The sequence below is a fragment of the Pezoporus occidentalis genome, unplaced genomic scaffold, assembly GCF_034315485.1.
Source record: "Pezoporus occidentalis ecotype Australia unplaced genomic scaffold, CSIRO_AGI_Poc_V1 ctg284, whole genome shotgun sequence".
NCBI lineage: Eukaryota > Metazoa > Chordata > Aves > Psittaciformes > Psittacidae > Pezoporus > Pezoporus occidentalis.
The window spans coordinates 90836-115293 of NW_026914763.1; the positions used below are offsets into that span (position 1 = coordinate 90836).

At 44.3% G+C, this 24458-nt stretch overlaps 3 protein-coding genes and 1 long non-coding RNA gene across 5 annotated transcripts; 3 read left to right on the forward strand and 1 right to left on the reverse strand.

The window, feature by feature from the left end:
• Positions 1–326: 326 nt before the first annotated feature.
• GPN3 (GPN-loop GTPase 3) lies at positions 327–3679 on the forward strand. The gene is made up of 8 exons (XM_062625895.1): positions 327–616; positions 696–804; positions 898–1065; positions 1176–1300; positions 1954–2069; positions 2665–2761; positions 3117–3245; positions 3442–3679. Exons 1-8 carry the CDS (start codon positions 569–571, stop codon positions 3502–3504), a joined length of 855 nt encoding a protein of 284 aa, XP_062481879.1. The 5' UTR covers positions 327–568; the 3' UTR covers positions 3505–3679.
• Positions 3680–3983: 304 nt separating this feature from the next.
• Positions 3984–11122, reverse strand: LOC134167337 (uncharacterized). Its single transcript, XR_009966149.1, has 3 exons — positions 10936–11122; positions 6557–6648; positions 3984–4494 (listed from the first exon to the last, which is right to left on the reverse strand). It is a non-coding gene; the product is annotated as an uncharacterized LOC134167337 (long non-coding RNA).
• On the forward strand, positions 5569–10444 carry ARPC3 (actin related protein 2/3 complex subunit 3). The gene is made up of 7 exons (XM_062625896.1): positions 5569–5775; positions 6807–6906; positions 7942–8018; positions 8234–8302; positions 8581–8707; positions 9243–9337; positions 10270–10444. Exons 1-7 carry the CDS (start codon positions 5584–5586, stop codon positions 10330–10332), a joined length of 723 nt encoding a protein of 240 aa, XP_062481880.1. The 5' UTR covers positions 5569–5583; the 3' UTR covers positions 10333–10444.
• Positions 11123–11809: 687 nt separating the features above from the next.
• Positions 11810–19248, forward strand: ANAPC7 (anaphase promoting complex subunit 7). Of its 2 annotated transcripts, XM_062625899.1 has the most exons (11): positions 11810–11987; positions 12907–13093; positions 13898–14017; positions 14307–14418; positions 14667–14820; positions 14921–15063; positions 15323–15440; positions 15865–16061; positions 16554–16778; positions 17205–17355; positions 18200–19248. In XM_062625899.1, exons 1-11 carry the CDS (start codon positions 11887–11889, stop codon positions 18387–18389), a joined length of 1698 nt encoding a protein of 565 aa, XP_062481883.1. In that variant the 5' UTR covers positions 11810–11886; the 3' UTR covers positions 18390–19248. The 2 variants fall into 2 exon arrangements, with proteins under 2 accessions (XP_062481883.1, XP_062481884.1); XM_062625900.1 differs by lacking the exon at positions 11810–11987 and having other exon boundaries at positions 12907–12995.
• The last annotated feature ends 5210 nt before the right edge of the window (positions 19249–24458 follow it).

Consider the following 24458-nt stretch of genomic DNA (forward strand, 5'->3'; position numbering starts at 1 on the left):
GCTGGGAGGACCCATGGAGCTCCCAAATGAGGGACGAAGGGGATAAAAGTGAGGGGAGGATGGGGGGAAAGGGGAAGGGTGCTGGTGTGTCAGACAAATGGGATCACAGACATGGTGAGGTGGGGGCAGAGCTGAGGGAACGGAGGACGCTGAGTTACCAGAGACGAAAGGGATCACAGGGAGAGCGGGCAGAGCCGCAGCAGCGGGGCACAGGGAGGGTGCCGGAGAGGAGGGAAGGATGCTGGCAGCCGGCGGGGAAAGGCCCCTCGGCACCGGGACGAAGGGGAGGGGGAGCCCCGGGGCAGCAGCGGCGTTGGCGTTACCCGGGAGGCCCCTCAGGCCGCGGCGGCGGCGGCGGCTCCTCCTCGTCCTCCTCCGGTGGGTCCCACACCCCGCGCCGCACGTGCGCCCTCCACAGCGCCGCCGCCGTCTCGCGAGAGAGACGAGCCGTGGCTTGAGCCCGCCGGCTCGCCGTAGTAAAGCGGGGCCGCCCCGTTACCAGGCGGTACGGGATCGCGCGAGCTACGGCGCGCTGGAGCGGACATTTACCGCCGCCGCCGCCGCCGCCATGCCCCGGTACGCGCAGCTGGTGATGGGCCCGGCGGGCAGCGGGAAGGTGAGGCGGGGGACGGGCGGCGGCGGGGAGGTGATAGCGGCGCGGTCGGTCCGTGACAGCGGTTGTGTGTGCCTTGCAGAGTACGTACTGCTCCACCATGCTGCAGCACTGCGAGGCGCTGGGCCGTGCCGTGCAGGTGGTGAACCTGGACCCGGCGGCGGAGCTCTTCAGCTACCCGGTTACGGCAGGTAGGGAGCGCAGGAGGGAGGCGGCGGGAGGCCGGTACGGGGCACCGCTGCGAGCCAACGAGCTGAGGCCGCTGTGCGTGCGTGTTGTTGTAGACATCCGCGAGTTAATAGAGGTGGATGATGTGATGGAGGATGATTCCCTACGGTTCGGACCCAACGGTGGCCTCGTGTTCTGCATGGAATACTTCGCCAATAACTTCAACTGGCTGGAGGAAAGCCTTGGGCACGTAGAGGATGACTATGTGCTGTTTGACTGCCCAGGTAAGCAGACATCAGCGTTCTGGTGTCCTTCATATGCAGTACTATAGCGTAGATAACTGTTCCACCTGGCTTTGCATTCCTGCGTGCCTGATGTTTTGCGTGTGCTCCAGGTCAGATCGAGCTCTACACACATCTGCCAGTGATGAAACAGCTGGTGGAGCAGCTCCAGCAATGGGAATTCCGTGTCTGTGGAGTTTTTCTGGTGGATTCTCAGTTTATGGTGGAATCTTTTAAGGTATCCATTTGAAATCCGTTGTAAAAGTTCATACTGAGAATGAACAAAGAATCGGAGCGATTTCAGAGTGGGGTTTGTTTAGTCCAGCAGGAAGAATGCTAAGCTGGGGGAGATGTGATTGCATTCTTCAGTTGCCTCAGATACAGGTCACAACAAAGAAAATTCCAGTGGATGTAAAGCAAATCTGTGCTGTGGGAAGAGGGCATGGAGAGACTGTGTAGTGAATGTTCATGGAGCTACTCAAGCCTTGACCAGGCAAAAGCCCTGAGCAACCTGATTTGACTTTGAAGTTCCCTCTGCTTTTAGCAGTTGTATGAACAAAATAGCCTCTAGAAGACCCTTCCAAGCAAAATTCTCCTGTCATTCCATGAGAGCTTTCTCATATCTGGAAGGAGAGCAGGCTGGTTTCTCATCTAGCAGTATGAATCCAGGGACGGGCTTTGGGTTTTCTTCATGCCCTTTTCAGTGGCAGATCCAGATATGATGGCAGATGGGATACTCAGCACCTCCCTTTCCCAGCAGAGAATAATTCCTCACATGGCTTGTGTTCATGTTTCATGTATTCACTAGCTAGACTTGGTCTGTGGTTGAGTGTCTGTGTATTGGTGTTGTGTTTTTCTGTGCTTAACTACATCATTTCTATGCTCCTTCAGTTTATCTCTGGAATTCTGGCAGCTCTCAGTGCAATGATATCTTTAGAGATTCCACAGATTAACATTATGACCAAAATGGATTTGCTGAGCAAGAAAGCCAAGAAGGAAATAGAAAAGTAAGTTCCAAAAACCTACTTTTATCATGTAACATGAGGAGGCAATCTCCATTCAAAATTCAATCTCATGCTTCCCACAATTAAAACATACTCTTTTGGAATGGGACGTGCCCTGCCCATGGCAGGGGGGTTGGAACTTGATGATCTTAAGATCCTTTTTAACCCTAACCTATGATTCTGTGATGCATTTGTTTGATATCAAACATAGGCTTTAAATGCCTGGGTAGGATGCTTACAGTTTAGTCAGAATCAAAAAGCTAGCTCCATGTTTGTACTTACCTCTGGATTTTTCTGTAACTAATTATCTTGAATAACTTATTCTGAATGACATTGCAGGCTGCTGTACTTCAAAACCTAAACCAGAACAGATCATATCAGGGTTTTGATACTGACCATACTGAATTACGTATGTGTTGTTTTTACATTTGCGAGATATTCAAATACCTACAGAAACTGTTTTTACACATTTTAAGTTCTGATACAGTTAGCTCATTTGGATCACAAATGTTTTTGGCAGCTATTTAAAAGCACAATGACTTGTTTGCTCTGTAGCCAAGGATTCTTTCCATGTTAACAGTGACTTTGTTTCTCCCAGGTACTTGGATCCAGATATGTATTCTATGATTGAAGATTCTACAAATATATTGAAAAGCAAAATGTTTAAAAAGCTGACTAAATCCATATGTGGATTGGTGGGTATATTGCTTTTTAACTGGTACCCTTAAATTCAGTCCTGTACGTATAAACCATACTGTGTGGTTGCTGACTTCATTGCTGTTATTGATACTGTATGTTCTATAATCATTCTCCCCACCCCAAAAATATGTATTTGCCTACCAGACTGTTAACAAAGACAGGATTGGAAAGACATTCAGGCACTTGAGGATTTTACTTTTTGCCTATTTTAACTCATTATTTTTTTCAGATTATATTATTAGGTTTTTCAGACAAGGAACACCTAAGTGTGATTTAAGGAGGTAGCTTAGAGTACTGTGATTGAGAACTCGCTGCATTTTCTGACTAACATCCTTTGAACCCCTTCTCTAGATTGATGACTATGGTATGGTTCGATTTCTCCCTTTTGATTGCTCTGATGAGGAAAGCATAAACATAGTCCTGCAGCACATAGACTTTACAATTCAGTATGGAGAAGATCTTGAATTTAAAGAACCAAAGGTAAAGTACTTCTAATGAGAAGATGGTCTTATGGGTCCTTAAAAAGAATCCATAATATAAGTTGTAATACACTTATGAGTAATGTCTTTTAAGCTTGAAAGGTCAGAAGGGACCATTAAGATCACTAAGATTTCTTAGGTGCAGCAGCCACGAGGGGAAAAGTCAGGTTTTACCTTTTCTGTTTTCTTTTTGGCAGGAATGTGAAGAAGATAAATCTGCTCTTGTGGATGAATATTTTCAAGATCATGTGGATGAGTAAAAAATGAATGTTCAAATACGGGAGGAGAAAATACCTTGTTTGTGTTAAAAAGTGAAAAAGAAAATCCACTCCTACACAAACATACTCAATGTTTTATCTGTAAGATAACTACTATTTATAATGAAAAGTGAGCTATATGCCCTTGTAACTATTTTAATAAACAATTTTTATTCTTGCGTGCGTGTTATAAAACACATGGGCTATACAAGGTCCTCACATATTGATGTATCTCATTTAAGCATAGGAATGCTTGAAAACAATTATCTGCAAAAGGGGTAACACTGAACATCAGTAGGTTGTAATAAGTAGTACTGGAGATAAGCAAGTAGTTTCATTATGATGAGAGAAAGAATTGTACTTGATAACTGAACCTGAGTTAGGCAAAGAGCTGACTGGCAGCTTCAAAGGGGCATCTGGTAAACCCAGCCTCTAGAGGAAGACGAGTGTTTTACATTCACTTTGGAAAAGCCCAGATTTTCAGCTTTCTTAAGGCTGTTTTCTGTACAACTCATGCATGGCTTTAAGTGATTTATACATCAATAACATCTTCAGGGCAGCGCAACACTCGAAAGAAAAGAACTTGGTGATGGTCTTGTGCAGTCATGTTAACTAACAGTTTCTAACAAAGAATTCAGCAACAAATACTCTAAACCGTGAAATGCTTAACATCAGTGAATGCTTAGATGTAGGCATATCACCTATATATAGTCCATGTATTAGAAATTAACCCCATCCTCACAAGATATGTGCAGCCAAGTATTTCACTAGAATAACTGATGTCATTTTGTAGGAACAGTCAGCAGATGTCCGAGAGCAAGGACACCCCTTAAAGGAAACCAAATCAAGGATTAAATACTTGAAGACAACTTCACTTACCTAAGCCTGGGCTGTGATAGCGACTTGGTACAGAGTTTAGTTCTGTAGTTTCTTGCTTGTAGTCCAGAAGGTGTAATTTTTCTTCTTACTCATCAGTAGGGTTGTTCTTCATGTCTGTTTAAGTAAATGATTAAATGGTCATGCTGCTCTGGTGCTTATTTTTGAAATAAGCATCTGCACAGTCAAAACAGGAAGGGAAGTTCAACAGATCAGCAAATGCTGCATGTCTAGAGGAAAAGACCTTCCCTGCGTCCTTATGTGGAGGCCATGGATGATTGTATGAAGTCTTTTAAATGGGAACAACCCAAAACTGCAAAATAAGATGTCACCTAAGAGCCATTAAAATTGTCTTTCAAAGCCAGGTTTGCAAAAATTGCCAGCCTTGTGATACTTGGCATTTCTAAAACCTTATTCCCAGTACAATTAGTGAACACTGAGAGTTCAGTTTCAAGATAGCCATTGCAGTCACCAGGAAGAGCTGTGAAAAAACATCAGCTCTTCAGAGGCTCATCACATTACTCGTGGCAGGACCAGATTTGGCTGAATTAAACGATAAACGTTGGGAAACCTTTGGTGGCTTCCCTCACCTCCAGACTGCTGCTTCTTCAGGACAAGTGATTCCTGTGACATGTCAAAAGGACAAACCCCAGCCCTGCAGTTAGATTACCTTGATGCACTTCCAAATCTCCCAAGTTTTTCTTCCTGAATCATGCCATGAGTCATTTACCAGGGGACAAACTCAGTATACTGGGTCATATGGGACATTATGGCTTGATAGTAACAGGAGCATGCACCTTAAAATACTGCATCCCACCAAACACAATGTGTTTGGCCGCACTCTGTGCTTCCTTACACCGAGTGCCCAGCAGCTGGCTGTGGCTGTTGCATGTTAGGGCAGCGCACACAATGCCCAGGAGTGCTGCAAATGCACAGGAGAGAAAACCAGTTGCAAGCAAAGCGTCCTCTCCTGCACTCTTGTCAAGCACTGACCCTTGCAGGAGACAGGAGCTCACCTCTTCCAGCAAGAAAGGAAGATGCTACGGTGGCTGGAGAAGAAAAGTGTGGCATGGGGAAGGTTAAGGAGGGGTTACTTGCAGTGCTGGTCACTGCAAAGTAAGAGGGAAGGGGGAAATTCCATGGGGAACGAAAAAACAACCAAGTCCCCCTCTGCGTGTGCTTCCGAGCACCTTCGCCGTGCTGGCAATGCTCTCACAGGAGCGGTGCCTCTCGGGGCGGTGCACGCCGCAGGCCTCCGCTTCGGCTTCCCCTCCTCGTACCGCCTCTGCTGCCTCATTTCCTGCAGCGGAGGCAGAGGCGGAAGCTTTGCTGCTAGCTCCTCTCTGCTTTTCCCCTTGCCCGGCCCCGCTGACCTGCGTTCTGCCCTTCGAGATGCCGGTGAGGGGGCTTCGCATCCGGCGCTTAACCTGCCCGTGCCGGCGGGGAGAGGGGAGGGCAGCGGCCACGGCGGTGGGGCCAGGCCGGGGGGGTGAGAGCGCTCCCCCCGGGGCTGGGACAGGGGTTCTGCCGGCCTTGGGCAGCTGCTGGTGGACCAAAGGGGCGATAAGAAACCCCAGTGAAAGAGGGGAATTGCTGCTTATGGGAGGCTGCTGCAAGGGCGACGCCCTCCTCTTCCTCCTCCTCTTCCTCCTATTGCCAGGGATCCCCCCGGTTGCAGCCAGGAAGAGGGTGGTAAAAGCAGCACTGTGCTCTGGTGTTGTTCACACCTCTTTCTGCTAGGGGATGCTGCTTCCACACACACGCCCCTGGCTGCATCCCCTTCTCCCTCCACAAAACATAGGCTGTGAGGAGGTGAAGGCTTCTCGGTGGGAATGCTTGGCAAGTGCCTAAAGCTGGACTCATCAGTGGTTAAAAATCAGTTTTCCAGGGAGAATCTGTCACATGCAGAAAGGATTTTGTCTTTTGTCTTTTTTTTTTTTTTTTTTTTTTACTCTAGACCAGTTTTACAGTGCACAGAAGGGTCTATTTTTTGGCTGTGTGGGCTCATGTTAAGCCTCGTTTTATTTATGATTATCTAATATTATTAGCTAGACATGCAAATAAAATACAGTCATATTTAATGGCCAACTAACTTTCATGGCCCCATAACTGAGGCAGGAGAACAGGGCTGCTGCTGCCTTGGTGCTGTGCAGAATGGGGTCTGGCAGCCTCCCCGTACCTGTTTTATGCTGTCTCCCTCCACTGTGATCAGAAGTGGTGCCAGTGATGATGCTTCCATGGTCTCGACCAGAATAGCTCTGAGATCTGGGCCTAAAGAGAAAACAGACATTGTTTGTGCAAGGAAAAAATACTGGAAGCATCACTAACAAACTAGACTGACTCCTACTTGACACAGGGGACACATGATCAGACATGGAAATGTCTATTTTTCAGCAGCGTTAATAACTATCTGTTCCTGCTATCTCTAGGCTTACCACTCCACTTTAATGGACTCAGACACCAAGTTAGTTGGGAACATGGCACTGTTACCCATCAGAAGCCAGTTCAAAGGCCCAGCACCTCGGGAAAGTAAGTTTATAATAATCTCTGAAACCACTGCCTGTATGTAGCTCATCATCATCTCTCAGTTTGCTCCAAGCCAGCACTAGCAAGAATGGTGAGAGGATCCATGAGTTGATTGGAAATGGAGTGCTATTTCTAGTTCATATTTCTATAAACTGCACTTTATAGAGAAGTTTTCAAATACTTAAGTTGTTCAAATCATAGCAAACAGTTACGCACAGAGAAATACGCTCTAGCTAAATCAGTTGTTTCAGTAATTAAAGCCTACGGTTACTATTCTCATGCTTCCTCTTGTGCTCGTCAGTAAGTTTTGAGGAGGATGTGGTGCGGTGAACCCTCTGCTGTCAGAGGAAGTGGAAGTTTAGCTACAGAGAACTTGGGCTTTGGGTCGGTGACTGAAGACACTCGGCTGCTCTGAAGGGCAAGAGCAGGTTAGGCAGCACTTTAGGGTAAAATTGAGATGAAGTTACAGGCATCCTAACAGGGTCCAAAGGCAGCCTGGTCAGGATTCCCCTTCAGCACATTAAGTAGCTATTCCCCAGTAACGTGGTGGTTCAATTTGGGAAAGGAAATATAAAGGAAATACTGAATTTAAGCAGTTGGTGGTTGGCATCCAGAAGTGTGTTCTGCTCCTCACCCTTAGTTTTGAAGAGGACAATGAAATTTATGTGATCTTTTTCCAAAACCATTTTTGTGTCCCGAGGAGACTTTTACACTGTTAAAACTCTGGTGAGTTATTCAACTGGTAGAAAAGTGGGGAGCTGCTGAAATGCTGCCATTTGTGAAGTAAGAAATCATAGCAGGGGGTGGGGGGAAGAAGAAAGGAGTTCAAGCTCCTGCTAAGACCAGGAACTTTAAGTGTTAACAGTCTGAGCTCCCTGGTGTTTCACACAGCAACAACTGCTTTCTGACTTCTGCTTTTTGTGAATACCAAGGTTTTGCTTTTGCAATAATCCTTATTTATGTGTTTCAGAGCGTAAAAGTTATGACCAAATGTACTTTAACGGTGCATTGTTTAACTCTGTATTTCTTTTTTGCTAGCTAAGGACACAGATATTATAGATGAAGCCATCTACTACTTCAAAGCTAATGTTTTCTTCAAAAATTATGAAATTAAGGTAATTCTTAAAGATACTTTGCATATGGATGTTCTTTGGTGGGTTGGTGCTGTGAATATTTTTTCAATGAAATAGTTCTGCTAGATAACAGTAAATTCCCTTCCTCCCACTTAATTAAAGCTGGGTAAATGCCATAAATTGCATTTCCCTCTCATGGGGAAATTGTAGGCCAGAATGGCTTAAACTCATTCCCGTTGCTTGCTCTTGCTTTGCAGAACGAGGCTGACAGAACACTGATCTATGTAACCCTCTACATTTCTGAGTGCTTGAAAAAGCTGCAAAAGGTAAGAAAAGTGGAATTTCTGTGCAGGAGGAAAACTGAGTCTGTTCTGGGGATACTTGGGAAAGGATTTGCTGATATTGTCTTCCCAGTGGCACAAATCACCCTGTTGACCCCCCTCCCTATTGTCAGAGCCACTGATTATCCAAGTCTGTGGATCTCCAAAGAAACACTGTGTTCTTCCTGATGAGTTTTTATGTGTTACAGATAAAACAGACAGCTCTATCACTACATCAGCTGTTGTTTGTAACTGTTAATCCATTGTTTGTCTGGTTCTTCCAGTGTAACTCCAAAGGCCAAGGAGAGAAAGAGATGTACACACTGGGAATCACTAACTTCCCAATCCCCGGGGAGCCTGGCTTTCCACTTAATGCCATTTACGCCAAACCCGCCAACAAGCAGGAGGAAGGTAAGGCTAATCCAGCATCCCCAAAAGCTTCCTTGGGCTCTTACTTTACCAGCTGCATTTTTTGTAACTGCAGTAAGAAATACTGCTGTTAAAACTGAATGTTCTAAATCCATAGTTCTGTTTTAGGAGGGGAGCAGAGCTGGATTTTCTGACCTCAGGGGGGCAGTGGTTTCCCTGGATCCATAGATCTGACAGAACAAATAGGGATCTGAGTCTCCCTTTTGCATCAGCATTAATCGCTAGATAAAATCTGTAATGGAGCCCAAGCTAACTGCTGCACTGGCAGAATAGGAAGCCCACAGTGAGCAAAGGTATCTGAGAGCAGAAAAGAGTTTGTATGATCCTTAAAATAAAAATACCATAAAAATCCCAGTTATGGCTGTAAATTGAGCAAACCAACTCAGCCAGCTGATGAGTACCTACAGATGTGAAAACTCACTTCCTGCTGTAAGCAGTAATTGTTGTTTCTCTGTTCCATTCAGTTTGATTTGGTGCTGCCTCAGTTTCCACTGTTTTTTCCTGTGCTGTGTTTCAGAGGTGATGAGGGCCTACCTGCAGCAGCTGAGGCAAGAAACTGGTCTTCGCCTTTGTGAGAAGGTATTTGATCCTCAGAGTGACAAGCCCAGTAAGGTAAGAGTTTAATGTGATCATCACAGATCTAATGAGAGGTTTGCTGTGGAGAGAAGTGAGATGATGGGGGAGGGATCAGGTGTGGATGACTTTGGCACAAGCTTCCTGGCTTTTACAAGGCTAGTCAAATAGCAGGCTGCAAGTTATCAATGAATGTAATCTGTAATGCAGCAAGACAGTGAATGCCAATTTAGGTTACTTTAAAAAGCAGGGCAGTAATAAGTGGTGTCTGGTTCGACTCTTCAAAGTATTGCACATCTGCTCTTGGCAAGGTTTTCAGATGGAAATCCACAGGCAGGAATGATGCTGTTCATCTTCCAGGCAGTTCTGATTTGAAAGCTTCTTTGAAGCAGACCCTTTTGTCTCATATCCAGATTAAAAACAAATAGCTAATCAATGAGTGAATGTCCTCCTGACTGTTCATATGTTTCATGTGCAAATGTGACTGCATTTAGTATTGAAATTATTTGGGCTAATTTAGTTTCAAAGGCATAGCTTTCTGATGCATCCTTTCATAATTATATTGGAATAGACAGCAAAATTAAAATAATAGAAATAAGATAAAGTAGAATGTCCTGCTTTAATTCAGAGCCCTATATTATATAATATGTATTCTCTATATATTATGTATTATATGTTATATATATTACAGATTTCTATATATAATATTCTATATTATTGAATCACAGAATGATTTGGCTTGGAAGAGACCTTAAAGGTAATCTAGTTCCAACTCCCTGCATTATAAATTTGAGTCTATTCCTGTCCTCTTGTTCACCTAAATTCTAGCAGAAACCAGTGTGGAAAACTGTATGTGCAAAATTGGAGCCTTAACACTTGTTGCTTGTCAGAGGTTGAATGCTTTTAAGTCACTATTTTATCACCTGGAAAGCACTTTTGGGTATAGTCCGACTTTGTGCTTCCTTCTGCAGTGGTGGATCTGCTTTGTGAAGAGGCAGTTCATGAACAAGAGTCTGTCAGGTCCTGGGCAGTGAAGAGGCAAAGCAGCAACAACATTAAACATTGTCACAGCAAGGTGTTTAGGTATTTTGCCTTTGTTTTGGATACATTTTATACCAAGGAAGAATTAAGTGCTTATGAAGAAAAGCAAAACCCCACCACAAACCAGTCAATGAGGGATTAGAGGGAACAAAAAGGTAACTTGGGTAATGTAAGCAAATATTATTAAGCTGGTGCTTAATAAGTGATTTCTAACATGCTGTTTCAGATCCAAGCTGCTTTGTTATCAGTGACTGCAGCTGGCATTTAAAACGGGGCTTGTATTTAAGAGAAATGGGCTTGCCTGTGGGGCAGGGGGACCTGTGGGATTGCTCTACTGGCTAGAGTCTCAGTACTGTATGTCCACGGAAAACACGCCTCTCACGCTGTGTTGTCGAGTGCAGTGGTTTTTACCTTGTTTTCAATAAACTTGGCTTGTAATTAATGTGGTAACTGCTTTAAGTCTTATGGATGGCCTTTGACTAAATCAGAGGTGGGTGAAAAGACCATCATTATTGTGTAATGCTAATCAGTTGGAGTGAATCATTCCCACTGAAAACAGGGGGTTAATACAGGGGCTATAGTTTGTGGCAACGTACCTGGTTATTTAGCAGGTCTGCTCCTTGGTACTAAAATGCCTTCAAAGGGTAACACATGCAGATAATATGTATGTAATTATGCTGTAGCATAGTCTGAGGCTCCCTTTGTGGGGAAGATTCAAGCACAACCATCACACGATACTGGAAAGAGCCATGATGTTCCGATCGGTCAGATGCTTCCTGAGGAACTGCAAATCCAAGCTTGGTTTATTCAGTTGTCTCTTTCCCTTGTGGCAATATGTGTCCCACTGTCACCATACAGCACCAACACGCTTCTGTCAGTTGCACTAGTCCTGGTTTACCCCTTGGCATGTTGAGAGGTGTATTGCCCTCCAGACAGCACTGACAGCATGTTCAAACTGAAAGCTCCCACTGATACGATTTGCTGTAGCAGTCACATATATGTAATATATAATATAGCCATATTTTGCCTTCTTTTTGTAATAAAAGGGGAAAAAATAGTTTATGATTCACCCTTCCTTTCAGTCTACGCCTTGTAGTTAACAGCGGCCCTAGTAAGGTGTTTCCCCTGGCTGTGTCCCAGAAGAAATCCACATTTTGACGGGTCTTTCGCCTCAGTTACCTGTTTTTAAAGGCAGGAGCTTCGCTGTCTCTCAGACCTCAATCACATTTACCTGCCGTAGCCGGCAAATAACACTGTAAGAGGAAAAATGAACCAGACTCAGTAGCCATGCACACAGAGGCGATGTCTCCGCTATATAACGACACCGGACAGAGCCTCCTCCCGCTCCCTGCGAGGTCCCCTCACGGCCCTCTTCCCGCCTCAGCCCTGCGCAGGCGCACAGCCGCCCGGGGCTGCCCGCCGTGCGCCTGTCAGGCAGCGCGTCAGGCAGCGCAGCGGGCCCCTGGCGGCGGCGGCGGGCGAGGCCCCCTCGGTGGCGCCATTTTGGAGTGGCGGCGGCGGCGGGCCCGGTCCCGGTCCCGGTCAGCATGAGCGTGGTGGAGCACGTCCGGGAGATGGCGTCCGCCGGGCTCCACTCCAACGTGCGGCTGCTCAGCGGCCTTCTCCTCACCATGAGCGGCAATAACCCGTGAGTGGCCCTCCCGCGGGCCGGTGGTGCTGAAGGAGCGGCCAGGCGGGACCGAGCTGGGGGCTGGAGCCATAGACTGGGTTGGGTTGAAGAGACCTTAAAGCTCCTCCAGCTCCAACCCCTGCCACGGGCAGGGACACCTTCCACTAGAGCAGCTTGCTGCAAGCCCCTGTGTCCAACCTGGCCTTGAGCACTGCCAGGGATGGGAGTGGGTTTGATGTTAGAGCTGCTTCTGGTGCCGGGTTCTTGCTCCCGGCCTTTCCCGGGGTTCAGGAGGAGCAGCACGGCCTGTACCCTTCGGGGTGCATGTTACAGCATGAATATCCTATTAGTGCGGCAGTTTTCTCCTTCCAGTGGTCACAGCAATTCCCTTGACTCAATTAGTTCCCATTATTTTTCAGGACTGTCCTATAAGGTGCAATTTGTCATTTTGAATGGGGTTGAGGCCCTAATTGAAGCCCAAACCCATTCTGAAGCCCTAACTGTTCTGCAAACATACTGGGAGAGCGCTAAAGGGTGGGGTGTAAAGTTTGGGAGCATGGGGATTAGGATGAGGAGAGCAGTACAAGGAGCGGGGTTGCTTTCAGTTTTGAGCCTATTCAAACAAAATGTGAGTTAATGTGGTTTGTTATAGGGAGGATGGGGGCTGCTCCCTTAGGGAAAGCAGTGGCCAAGCAGCTAAACACAAGGTGGTGTTGCTGATGAGGTGTCAGGGGCGGCTATTACCTCTGTTTGTATAGAGATAAAGTAAATTGGTGAGATAATCCCTTTATGAGGAGATACTCAAGGGTCTTTCCGTTGTAGTAAAGAAGCAGCAACAGTTTGAAGTTGAAGCCAAAACTACAGCTACTTCGGTTCTGTAAGGCTCTGGTTCTTACGCAGCAGCTGATCTCAGCCTTTCTGTTTGCTTTTCTTCTAGGGAGCTGTTTTCACCATCTCAGAAATACCAGCTCCTTGTGTATCATGCCGACTCTCTCTTCCATGATAAGGAGTATAGGAACGCTGTGAGTAAGTATACGATGGCCTTGCAGCAGAAAAAAGCATTAAGTAAAACTTCAAAAGTAAGACCTTCAACTGGGAATGCTGCAACAACTCCGCAAAGCCAGGTATTTAAAAACTAACTGCCTAAATTAATGTGTCTGACTCAGTAATCATAGAATCATTTTGGTTGGAAAAGACCCTCAAGATCATCAAGTCCAACCACTAACCTGATATTACCAAGTCTACCACTAAACCATGTCCCTAAGCACCACATCTACAGGTTTCCTGAATACCTTAGGTTGTGGGTTTATGTCAAGTAAATGTGACATCTAAAGCTAATTTGTTCCAAACCCACTAATGCCGTGTTTTCTAATGCAAAAATTACTGTGGTCTCAAACATGAGATGGTTTTTGTATGTGTAGTTCATGTTTTTCATTGTAAGACAGGAGCAGTATGAGCCAGCAGTAGGCTCGTACTGCCATCAGTTGCTTTCTTGCACTAGATTTAGAATCATAGAATAGTTAGGATTGGAAAGGACCTTAAGATCATCCAGTTCCAAACCCCCTGCCATGGGCAGGGACACCTCACACTAAACCATGGCTCCCAAGGCTTCGTCCCACCTGGCCTTGAACACTGCCAGGGATGGAGCATTCACAACCTCCCTGGGCAACCCATTCCAGTGCCTCACCAGCCTAACAGGGAAGAATTTCCTCCTTATATCCAATCTAAATTTCCCCTGTTTAAGTTTTAACCCGTTACCCTTTGTCCTGTCGCTACAGTCCGTAACAAAGAGTCCCTCTCCAGCATCCCTACAGGCCCCCTTCAGGTACTGGAAGGAACATAGTGTGAGCATTTAGTGAGGGAGCTGTGTTCAGATCTTTTACCCAACTAAAGCAACCTTGTACTTCAATCTTTCCCTTTTATTTCAGTGTTTACCATCAGAAATTGAAGTGAAATACAAAATGGCTGAATGTTACACAATGCTGAAGCAAGATAAAGATGCCATTGCTATTCTTGATGGAATTCCTTCCAGACAGAGGACCCCAAAGGTTTGTTCTGGCAGACTGGTCACAAGTCCTTGCTCAGCATATCTTGAAAAAGATGTTGAGATTTCAAGATGTACTGTGCAAATGCAAAATAATGTAAAGTTTATCCTTAGGCTCAGAAAGAAGCATTTACTTTAATTCTGTACTATATGATAAGTTATAGGTTAAGAAGAAGAGCAGGTAATCTTGTGTTTTGCCCAGAAGAGGAGGGAGGAAGGCATGCTTGAAGACAAAGTTGTGAGGATTTCTCCTTTCTCATACTTGACTCTACCAATATTTCTCTGGCTTGTAGATCAATATGATGTTGGCAAATCTATACAAGAAAGCAGGTCAAGAACGCTCATCTGTTACAAGCTACAAGGAAGTACTGAGGCAGTGCCCTTTAGCGCTTGATGCCATACTAGGTAGGTGTCTGCACGCTGCTGGGATTTCAGTATTAAACACTATTACAATTTGAATTATGCTTGGGACTAGGTAACTTGTCTTGCAGTTGCATGTAACATATAATGCCTACATCATGCATGTTATAAAATCAGTGTTAAGCTGCTTGTTTATGTTTGTCAAGGGATGGAGTTTCTGGTCTGCAGACAATTAATTTGTATTAAAAGCACTTTGTAATGGCTGAAATTGGTGTATATCTGCTCCTGCACAGGCTTGCTCTCGCTGTCGGTGAAAGGTGCTGAAGTGGCCTCTATGACGATCAATGTGATTCAGAGTATTCCTAACTTGGATTGGCTTTCCGTGTGGATCAAAGCATATGCTTTTGTGCATACTGGAGACAATACAAGAGCAATAAATACCATTTGGTAAGAGTTCAAAGGGCATGATACAGTCAAATAATGTATTAATATTTATATGTAATTGCATTAAAAATGGCATTAATAACAGCATTTATTTCTCTTAAAGCTCTTTAGAGAAGAAGTCATTGCTGAGGGATAACGTGGACTTACTGGGGAGCTTGGCAGACCTGTATTTCAGAGCTGGAGATAATAAGAACTCTATTCTGAAATTTGAACAAGCACAAATGCTGGATCCTTACCTAATAAAAGGTGCGTAAATCCTAAAAGAACATGTACATAATGTAGTTATCCGATGAGTAACTTTAGAGTAGCAGTTACATGCAGTCAGACATGCAGGGGAATGCTGTATCTGCTTGTACCTGCCTTTCAGTTCAGAAGCTGTGTATCTGGAACCATTACTGGTAGAGGTACAGTTTAAAGTAGGTGTTCATGGGTTTGGTTTTGTTTTTTCTTGGTGCAAATGAACTTTCCATTTCTTGCTGATGGATCTTGAAACGTTTCTTTTCAGGAATGGATGTGTACGGTTACTTATTGGCACGTGAAGGTCGATTAGAGGATGTGGAGAACTTAGGCTGCCGTCTCTTCAATATATCTGATCAGCATGCAGAACCCTGGGTGGTATCGGGGTAAGTTCTTTTGTTGCCTTTCTTATCTCAGCTCTTGATTTGCTGCAGGCAGTGGATTGCAGTTGATACAGTGGATTCAGGGTTTTTTGTTCACCAGGTGCTTTCCTATCCTGTTTTGGGGGTAACTTAACTATCCATTGATACCTATTTTGGTTGTTTTCTGTGTGTTTAAACTTATCAGAGTTAACACATCTGTGCACTAATAATGATATATTAAATAGCTGTAACAGTTAATATTCATACTGCTTTTTTTCTAAGCTCCTAAAGTTTGTTTTTTTTCCCCTGAACATGTATTCTTACCTTCAAATGCAAGAAGTTCAGTAGTTGCCTGTAATTGCCTTTATTTTTCTTCTTTTAAACCTCTGTGAATGTGCACAGGCACCACAGCCAGTACATGTTTACAACCCCTCTTGTCTTTCCATAGGTGTCATAGTTTCTACAGTAAACGATACTCTCGTGCCTTATACTTAGGAGCCAAAGCTATCCAGCTGAATAGTAACAGTGTTCAAGCTCTCCTGCTGAAAGGAGCTGCTCTTAGGAACATGGGCCGAGTCCAGGAAGCAATTATACACTTCCGTGAAGCAATACGTCTTGCACCTTGCAGGCTGGATTGCTATGAAGGTGAGTGAAGTGAAGCTACTCACACGTTCACTACTGGTTTGGTGTCATGCTGATGATTAGACAAGAGAATAGACAGTTCTTCCCTTTGTTTAATCTGGATAGAAACAGACTTGGGTGTTCTGAGCAGATCACTTCGGGATGATGGTGTTAACTGTGTGGTTAGTTCCACTGGGAGCCTCATTTTGTCATATTTACAGCAGCTTCAAGTAAATAGTTCTGAAGAGCCCAGCTGAAGTATTCATATCTCCGTACTGGAACTGGAGAAAAAGATTAGGTGTATTTAGGTGTCTATAAGTAAAGTGATAAAGTCAGTTATGTGTAGAATGAATATGCTAAAATGTAGAGTCGCTTTCTCCATTGGAATTTGTATTTGCCTATTGGAGTGTCAGGTGTTTGAAGTCTTGAGTGCTACTAAGTGCAAATAATTGAGGAGGGGTGAGTGTCTGTAGTATGAATTCAAAACCTGAAATGTTTTCCTTTTCATCTCATCAGGTCTCATTGAATGTTACCTGGCGTCCAACAGTATCCGTGAAGCCATGGTTATGGCAAATAATGTGTATAAAACCCTGGGAGCAAATGCCCAGACACTCACTCTGTTGGCAACAGTCTGTCTCGAGGACCCAGTCACACAGGAGAAAGCCAAGACGTTACTGGACAAAGCGCTAACACAAAGACCTGATTACATTAAAGCTGTGGTAAAGAAAGCAGAACTTCTTAGTAAGTTCCTTTGGGTTTTTCCATGTCAATTTACTTAAAGCATGCTGCTTTACATGGAAGAGTGTTTTTCAGCTTTATTGATGTGAGGAATCACATCAATAAAGTGATGTGATGTTACAGCCCAGGAATTTATCAGTTCTATCCCGAAGGAAAAATCACAGGAATTAATTGCATCTAGCAGCTAATATTACACCAGCACTTAAAACAATTACAGACAAAATGTTCTCATTCCAGAGTGTCTCTAATAGTGAATGTAGCCATTATTGCAACAAAAAGTCATTGGTTAGAGTTAATCTTGCAAGAAGTATATTGCTGCTGTCCCCCCCTACAGTTCTGAAGGAGGAAATAGTCTTGTGATGACTCTGTACACTCTGACTTTTCATAGTTGTATCTATTAATTAAAGCTGTAGTTTTGCATGTAAACAGGTAGAGAGCAGAAGTACGAAGATGGAATTGCTTTGCTGAGGAATGCACTGGCTAATCAGAGTGACTGTGTTCTGCACCGAATACTGGGAGACTTTCTTGTAGCTGTCAATGAGTACCAGGAAGCAATGGACCAGTACAGTATTGCCCTAAGGTAAAGCAGAGACTGAGACTGCAGTATATTTATAAGAACCAATTAACTTGACTAAGTAAAAACTTGAGCCACTAATAGATTAGGATGTGCATCAGAGGTACCTTTACATCATTCTCCCTTAAAACCCTACAAATGACATCCCATTCATGACTTAGTTGGTCATAAAGCTTTGAACTGAGATGTGCAAACTTTAGGGACTGTATTAATGCTGAATATGCCATTAGACATGCAGTTCCTTGACTGACTGAAGGATTAAGGCATTTATGGCTATGAATTATTATATAGTCAGACACCTCAAGATCCATTCCTTTAGACTAGAAGGCCCTATATAAAAAATGAGCTATTAAGTAAATTTAAGTAGTGTGATTCAATTAAGCATAACCAAAATGTTATTTGATGGTGTTGCCATATTAACTGTTACTGTGTTTTGATTTCAACAAGTTACATTTGCTTTAAATATAGCCTGTTATGTCCACTGCAAACTTACACAGCTTAAATGGGTCAGCTGCTTTTCACTTGCACATAGTTACTTATAGCAATTTAAATCTTTCCTGCTTTTATGTTACTTTATAATTAGTATTATCTGGAAGAGTTGACGAAGTTTTGTGGAGGAGTGTGATGTTTAGATAAGCACGTTCTTGGGGATCAAAACTAGTTTATATAAAGATCTAACACTCAGTGTTACAGTCAGCTGGAGGTGAAGCTGCATCATCTACTAAAATAGACTTCTTGATGATGTTAAACAGGAAGTGCAGACAAGAAGATGAGGTTTGTTAATAAGGTCATAACTAAAGAAGGAAATAAAAGATTTAGGACAGTTCTTTCTTTTTCTTACTTTCCTCAGTTTGGATCCAAATGATCAGAAGTCACTGGAAGGAATGCAGAAAATGGAAAAAGAGGAAAGTCCAACAGATGCAACCCAGGAAGAAGATGTGGATGATATGGAGGGGAGTGGAGAAGAGGGGGACTTGGAAGGCAGTGACAGCGAAGCAGCACAGTGGGCAGATCAAGAGCAGTGGTTTGGCATGCAGTAATGGCCTCATCCCCCTGCTTGTCTTGGCACTTCAGCACACCACCAGGGCCGTTCTTCCTTGAAGAACAGAAACAATATTTTTTGCAGTAACAAAGGACTTTAGTTCTTTTCTTACAAGACTCTGGAACCATTTAACAGTTCTATGCATCTCAATACCATGAAGATTCTTGATGCTTTGTATTTATTAAGTGTAAGGGACTGACTGAATTGGAGGTTATTTGCAACTTTCATTTCAAAAGATGCCTGCTAAAACCCAAAGCATTAGAATCTGAAGTGTGTCATAAGCCTGATGAAAACAGCATCTGAATTCTGTGCAGGGCTACTTGTGCTTGATCGGTTTGTAAATACAGTGGTTTGTACTCCTTTGTGGAAAAGGTCTTTCTCTTGTTTGTGTGCTTCCATTTGAGCTGATGCTCCTGTTGCAGCCTGGAGGAGCTGCTTGGGCGTAGCTGAAAGCAGCACTTTTCGCTGTGTTTGAATTAACTTGTCTGTTTGTAGGGCATTACACGCGCTGCTCAGGAGGAGTTCGGAGCACTCAGAAACTTGGACTTCCAGGACACTTTTGTAGCTGACTGATTTCTGTGTGTACAGCGTTGAGCCAGTGTTGGAGAATCACAGTTGCTTCCTCAGTCCTTACTAAACCCTCTAATCGCTTCCAGTCTCAAGATGAACATTTATTTCGAAATGCAGTTTTATTCCAGGATGCCGCTAAAAGGTTTCGGAGCAGTGACTCAAAGCACTTCCCATTCTGTGTACAGCACTGACGTTTACGGTGATATAAAAAGAGTTCATCCCTCTTCGCTTGCGTTACTGTAGAAATGTTAAATTATGCAAATACACGTCTTGTCTTGGTTTTTCCACATTTATGTACTCTGTGTTTCTGTCAGGTGACACTGGAATTCATGTGTTTTCTCTCACCTTTTGAAGCAAAGTTGCTTCATACACAGATTCTCAACATCAGCATTTCCAGGGCGAATTGCTTTGTGTAACCTAGAAACCCCTTCGTTTTTGTGGGCTTGATGTGTGGCAGGAGGGATTACTTCTTATTTCTCTGAAGGTTCTGGTTTCCTTACTCTTTACTAAACCAGGTATTTTTATCTTTATACTGGCAGTCGAATTCCTTTTGTATTTATTCTGTTAGCACAGGTATGCTGGAGCACAGGGACTCTTCGCAAAGCTAAGAAATAGTTTTGAGTATCAGGTGGAGGAAAAGGGGAAGATCACCCTTCTCTACTTGTAGGTGTATAATGCAGATAAGGGTAAAATCTCTCCCTCTGTGATGTGCATTGTATCAGTTAGAAAAACACACAACAAAAAGAATAAGCGGATTGCTTCTATTATAGCCTGTTTTGGAAGTATTTCAGTGTCACATCTTACAAAGCAGGAGTCTAATAGTTTATCCATTTAAAACCAGAAATGGGTATGGTTAAAACCATGGTAAAACCATACATGGGTATGTTCTCTCTTGGAATTTTGTGGGCTTTAGGCTTTCCAGAATATCAAATGGAATTATGGTTATTTGAAGACTGTATGGGAAGAAGAGGAAAGTGTGTGCTGTTGCCGCCGTGGTGATTGGCTTGGCAGGAGCTGTTACTGCTCTTTCCTTAAACAAATACACCAAAAGGCTGCGTTTCAGTCGGAGCAAACATTTTGCTAATTGCATTCTGGTGGGTTCTTCTTGTGAAGAATCTGTTCTCGCTGTTGCTCTGCATTGCAGTGAATAGATACCAGCTCATTGCACATCTTTCATAACAGAAATAAATACAGATGTATCTCTTTGTTTTCTCCTCAAACTTGAGCACTCATCAGATTGTGTTCTGCATCTGGAAGCTGGGTAGCTTCATCAGCTTTATAGATGCATCCCAAACATCTGTTGTGGATGAAAGAATGGAGTTCTTGATGTCACTAAACTAAAGAAAGGACATACTTCTATGATTCTATGATATTTAATTTTGATGAGAGAAATAGATGAGCTATGTGGTCTGTATTTTGCCATCTGCTGGGCCATTCTATTCTAATGATGCTTTTAAATAGGTCATTAATTGCAGGCGGACACCACTGGCTTTAGGCATTTCCAGAAGCATTCACATAGACCAGGAAATTGGGGAACCACAGTTCTACTAAAGCCACTCTAGTATCTTTGTAGCTAATCTGGTAATTTGTTCTTTTAGAACAGACAGGAAGCTGTACCGCAAGATGAGTGTGCTCTAAAGAAACCATCAGTGTGCTTAGCAAACAAGTCCAGTATGTGTAAGGACACCTGAAGGTAGCTATGAATAGAGCTGTGTCCTTGCCTCTTTCCTGAGAACTTGACTCCTTGTTGGCAGTGAAAAGTTCAGTTGGATCCTGCATATGATACCTCTGTAAGTACCTGATGTATTGGGGTGATACAGCTGATAGTTGTACAGTAGTGACTACGGAACTTTAAGGTGCCATACATGCTGAGTGCATCATATCGATATATTTAGCAGTAGCTTCAGAATTCTAGAGGGATTCTTCTTTCCTATTAATGAGCCTTCATTAGCGCTCTAAGTTTAGAATGTGATCTCTGGGTTTTGCAGAGATTTTGCACCCTCCAGTTCCTGGTGCTCTAGTTCAGGGAATAGAACAATTAGCTTATGATAAGCAGCTGACCTCGTTCTGTCTCTTTATCATGTGCTATGCACCATAGGAGAGAAGATCATAAAGCCAAAAATGGGAGTTCAGACTGTGTCAAGTCGTGATGTAAGCTCCCCAGTGTGAAACGATTCACAGGTGAGGCAAGAAAGCCTCAACATATGGGGGTTGTAATGTATGGGGTTGGCCTGTCAGCAAGTGCTGGTCTTGGGCTGGATAAGGATAAAGCACCTGTGATTGCTTGAAATCCATGAATTTGAATCACAGGTGTCATTAGTAAGTTTGAAATCTTTCCTACTCTGCCATGGGAAAGATACAGAAGTGATGGAAAGGAACTGAAGTTTTTCAGACCTCAAATCCATTCGGGTGAAGGCTAAAAGACTGAGTTTACCAGAGCCTCAAAAGCAAACACGTGCTCATGATGTGGCATGGAATTACCTAAATAATGCAGGCTCTGTAGCAAGCGATGTGCTCATGCTTTGTGGTGTGCTGCTAACACCTGAAATATTGGCAGTATTTCTAATTCTGATGCCCAGATCTTGGGTGAAGCAGAGCTCATAGAACTGAGGACTGCTGGCCAGGATTAATGTTTTCTGTCTAATTGAGGTGGTTTTTCCTTTTCTATTACTGCTGATTATAGAGAGGTGTTTGATTAACTAGGACTTGTTTTTATTCCTTTCGCTGTGTTCCACATTAGGCCTCTCTGTGCGGTGATTTTCCCTCGCTTTTCAGGAGCTCAGTGATGTGCAAACGAATCTATCCAGGGTAGAAGCAGGGAGCATTTCTTATCTCCTCACTTAGATCTCAGCCATATGAAACTCACAAAGGCTGTGCCTGCCATTCTGATTTCAAGGTACACAGCTATACCATAACCAGATATAAAAACACAGATCTAACACCTGGGCTGGGAGACTTTAATGATTGACAGAAGTGAACTACTTACATTGGCAGTTGATCCAAGAACTTGGGTTGAAGTGGCAGTACAAAAGGACTGATATAAGGAGGAAATCCTTTCCTGTTAGGGTGGTGAGGCACTGGAATGGGTTGCCCAGGGACGTTGTGAATGCTCCATCCCTGGCAGTGTTCAAGGCCAGGTTGGATGAGGCCCTGGGTGCCATGGTTTAGTGTGAGGTGTCCCTGCCCATGGCAGGGGGGTTGGAACTGGATGATCTGAAGGTCCTTTCCAACCCTAACTATTCTGTGATTCTATGATTCCTGTGCTGGGGAGGTGGTGCATTGCCCTGTACTTTGCTGTAAAGGCCATTCAGATGCCAGCTCCTTCCCTGAACTGTTTGGCTACTAGAAAATTCCCTGAATTTTTGTTGTTTCTGCTTTTTTCCTAATGTTTAGTCTATAATATATAATGTTATTCTTTGACGTGCATTATGGACAAGTTGAAGCTGGTAACTTGGCTTCATCCTCTTGGAATACTAAATAGTTTCCCAGCATGATGACATCAGCAGAGCAAGAGCAGCATCTGCAGCCACACGTCTTGCTTACGCTGGTCTGAGTAAGCTGCATCCGTATAGTTCCTCGGATAAATGTTTGTCTATCAGGAAGGCAGTAAAAAGCTGCAATCTGTGACCAAGGGGCTTTTCTCGCCTTGTAAAACTTGATGGGGTCCCTCAGTTTCTGTTTTTCCTACTGAGGACCATAGTGAAAGCAAGATATGTTCGTATGGATTGAATTGTCTCTGTCCATCTGGTAGTCCCAGGGGGCCTGGAATGCAGGAACCTATTTAACACGGGGAAGGTTTGGCATTACAATGAGAGAACAGTATTAGCCTAAGTTCTACCTGCCCTGAGTAGCTACTGGATTCTGGTGTTGCTGCTGGCTGTTACATGAGGAGGAATGGGGTTTGAAGACAGACTTCACCTTTCCTCAGCTTTCCAGGACAGCTTTTAGTAGGCAGGAAAGGAGGAGGCGGCTCCTTTTGGTGTCTGCTCTGCGGAGGGTAATGTCACACTGGACCATGGCCGGTTCCATAAGGCTGGAGGTCAAGTGTTTGCTCCCCTCATGGGAATCTTGGCCTCTGAGACGTTTTAAGGACCTCCTGCCCAGTAACACTGGAAATACTTGAGTTTTTGCAAAAGGGATTTAACCCTTCCTGTGCTGTGCTTAGATTCCTGCTTTTGTTCCTGCTGCCTCTTGCCTGGAAAGGGCGATTAGGAAACAGATTTCATCTCCTTTCATGCTATGATTTATCATCTATGCTATGAATTCCAAGGCTTTACACGGTTGAAGGAAGCACATCCATCATCTGGCTGTAAATAGTGTAGAAACGTTTACAACTTGCTACAGGGATTCCTTGTGTAAGGGACCACGCTGCCGGGCGCGCAGCCACGGCACGCAGGGAGGTGCTGCCGGTTGCAAGCCGGACTTGGCCCCTTCCTAACCCCACTGAGGTTTGCCTTTGCACTGTTAGCAACAGGTAAAGGGAAGCTGAGTAGCTTGGTGGGATGCTGCCAGCGGGGCTTTCACCGAGATGGAAGTGTCTTGGTGAAGACTTCAAAGCCTGTTGTGCAGCTGGTGAGGGGAGCTCTTAATCCCATTAGGATTTAAGATCAGAGCATCAGCAGCTCTGTTTTGTGAAAGGCTGGATGCTGCTGGTCTTTCAATGTACATCTGCCTGATGAAAGCCCTTCTGAGTTAGGTAGAGACCTCCTCAAGGAGCATCTGGAACCTGGTTAGATGTAGGGAAGAGCTAAATGCTGAGCTGGTCTCACCAGGACAGCTCTGAGTTTCCCACCAGCCACTGGCAGCAGCAGTGGTTTAGGTCTCTGGTTTAATTGCATGTCCTGATGCAGATCTGATGCTGTGCAGTGCACACATTCATTCCTCAGGCCCGTTTTGGCACATCACATACAGCTTTTTGCTGTTTTATTGCAAAATCAGGTTGACACATTGCTGAGGTGTGGGTAGAAACGTCACTGGGGCTGCTTGGGGAGGTTCTGGAGCTCTGGGAGGTGGAGGACCTGTTAAAGCAGGTTCTGGGTGCTTTGGAAACTTGGTTTCTGACAGGCCACGTGCAGCATACCTTGTCTGAGATTGAATTGAGCGGAGATTGAATTGATGCTATAGCAGTTTCCTTCTGTTCTTGTTACCTTGATCTGTGGGAGGTCTGGATGCTGTGAATATGGGTAGTGGGGGGTTTGGGAAGCAGCCCATCGCGAGTCCATGCTCTCTGGTTGAGGCTGAAGTCTCCAGCACCTGATGGCAGGTTTGTGCCCATGGGTTGGTGACTGTGCCTCGATTCTTGTGCCGTCAGTTCCCTGAAGGTATGAACCCTGCAGCGGGATGTCCCAAGAAGCTGGCAGTGCCCATAAACAAGAGGCTTAGAGTTTTATAAAGCCACAGGATTTGGTGGCCACAACTTAGAGGCAGAGGTGAACTGGGCCCACAGCAAAGCGGCTGCTGCAGAGAGGACTGGAACTGGTGTTAGCAGCGTGGTGAG

Excerpts from the sequence above, each read along its gene's own strand:
- ARPC3 (XM_062625896.1), top strand. The coding sequence starts at position 5,584 with ATGCTCTCACAGGAGCGGTGCCTCTCGGGGCGGTGCACGCCGCAGGCC. Across the intron at positions 6,907-7,941 it reads AGGCCCAGCACCTCGGGAAA|CTAAGGACACAGATATTATA; the intron begins GTAAGTTTATAA and ends CTTTTTTGCTAG. Across the intron at positions 9,338-10,269 it reads AGAGTGACAAGCCCAGTAAG|TGGTGGATCTGCTTTGTGAA; the intron begins GTAAGAGTTTAA and ends TTCCTTCTGCAG.
- ANAPC7 (XM_062625899.1), top strand. The coding sequence starts at position 11,887 with ATGAGCGTGGTGGAGCACGTCCGGGAGATGGCGTCCGCCGGGCTCCAC. Across the intron at positions 16,779-17,204 it reads AAAGAAAGCAGAACTTCTTA|GTAGAGAGCAGAAGTACGAA; the intron begins GTAAGTTCCTTT and ends GCATGTAAACAG. Across the intron at positions 17,356-18,199 it reads CAGTACAGTATTGCCCTAAG|TTTGGATCCAAATGATCAGA; the intron begins GTAAAGCAGAGA and ends TACTTTCCTCAG.
- GPN3 (XM_062625895.1), top strand. The coding sequence starts at position 569 with ATGCCCCGGTACGCGCAGCTGGTGATGGGCCCGGCGGGCAGCGGGAAG. Across the intron at positions 1,066-1,175 it reads TGTGCTGTTTGACTGCCCAG|GTCAGATCGAGCTCTACACA; the intron begins GTAAGCAGACAT and ends CGTGTGCTCCAG. Across the intron at positions 2,762-3,116 it reads CTAAATCCATATGTGGATTG|ATTGATGACTATGGTATGGT; the intron begins GTGGGTATATTG and ends CCCCTTCTCTAG.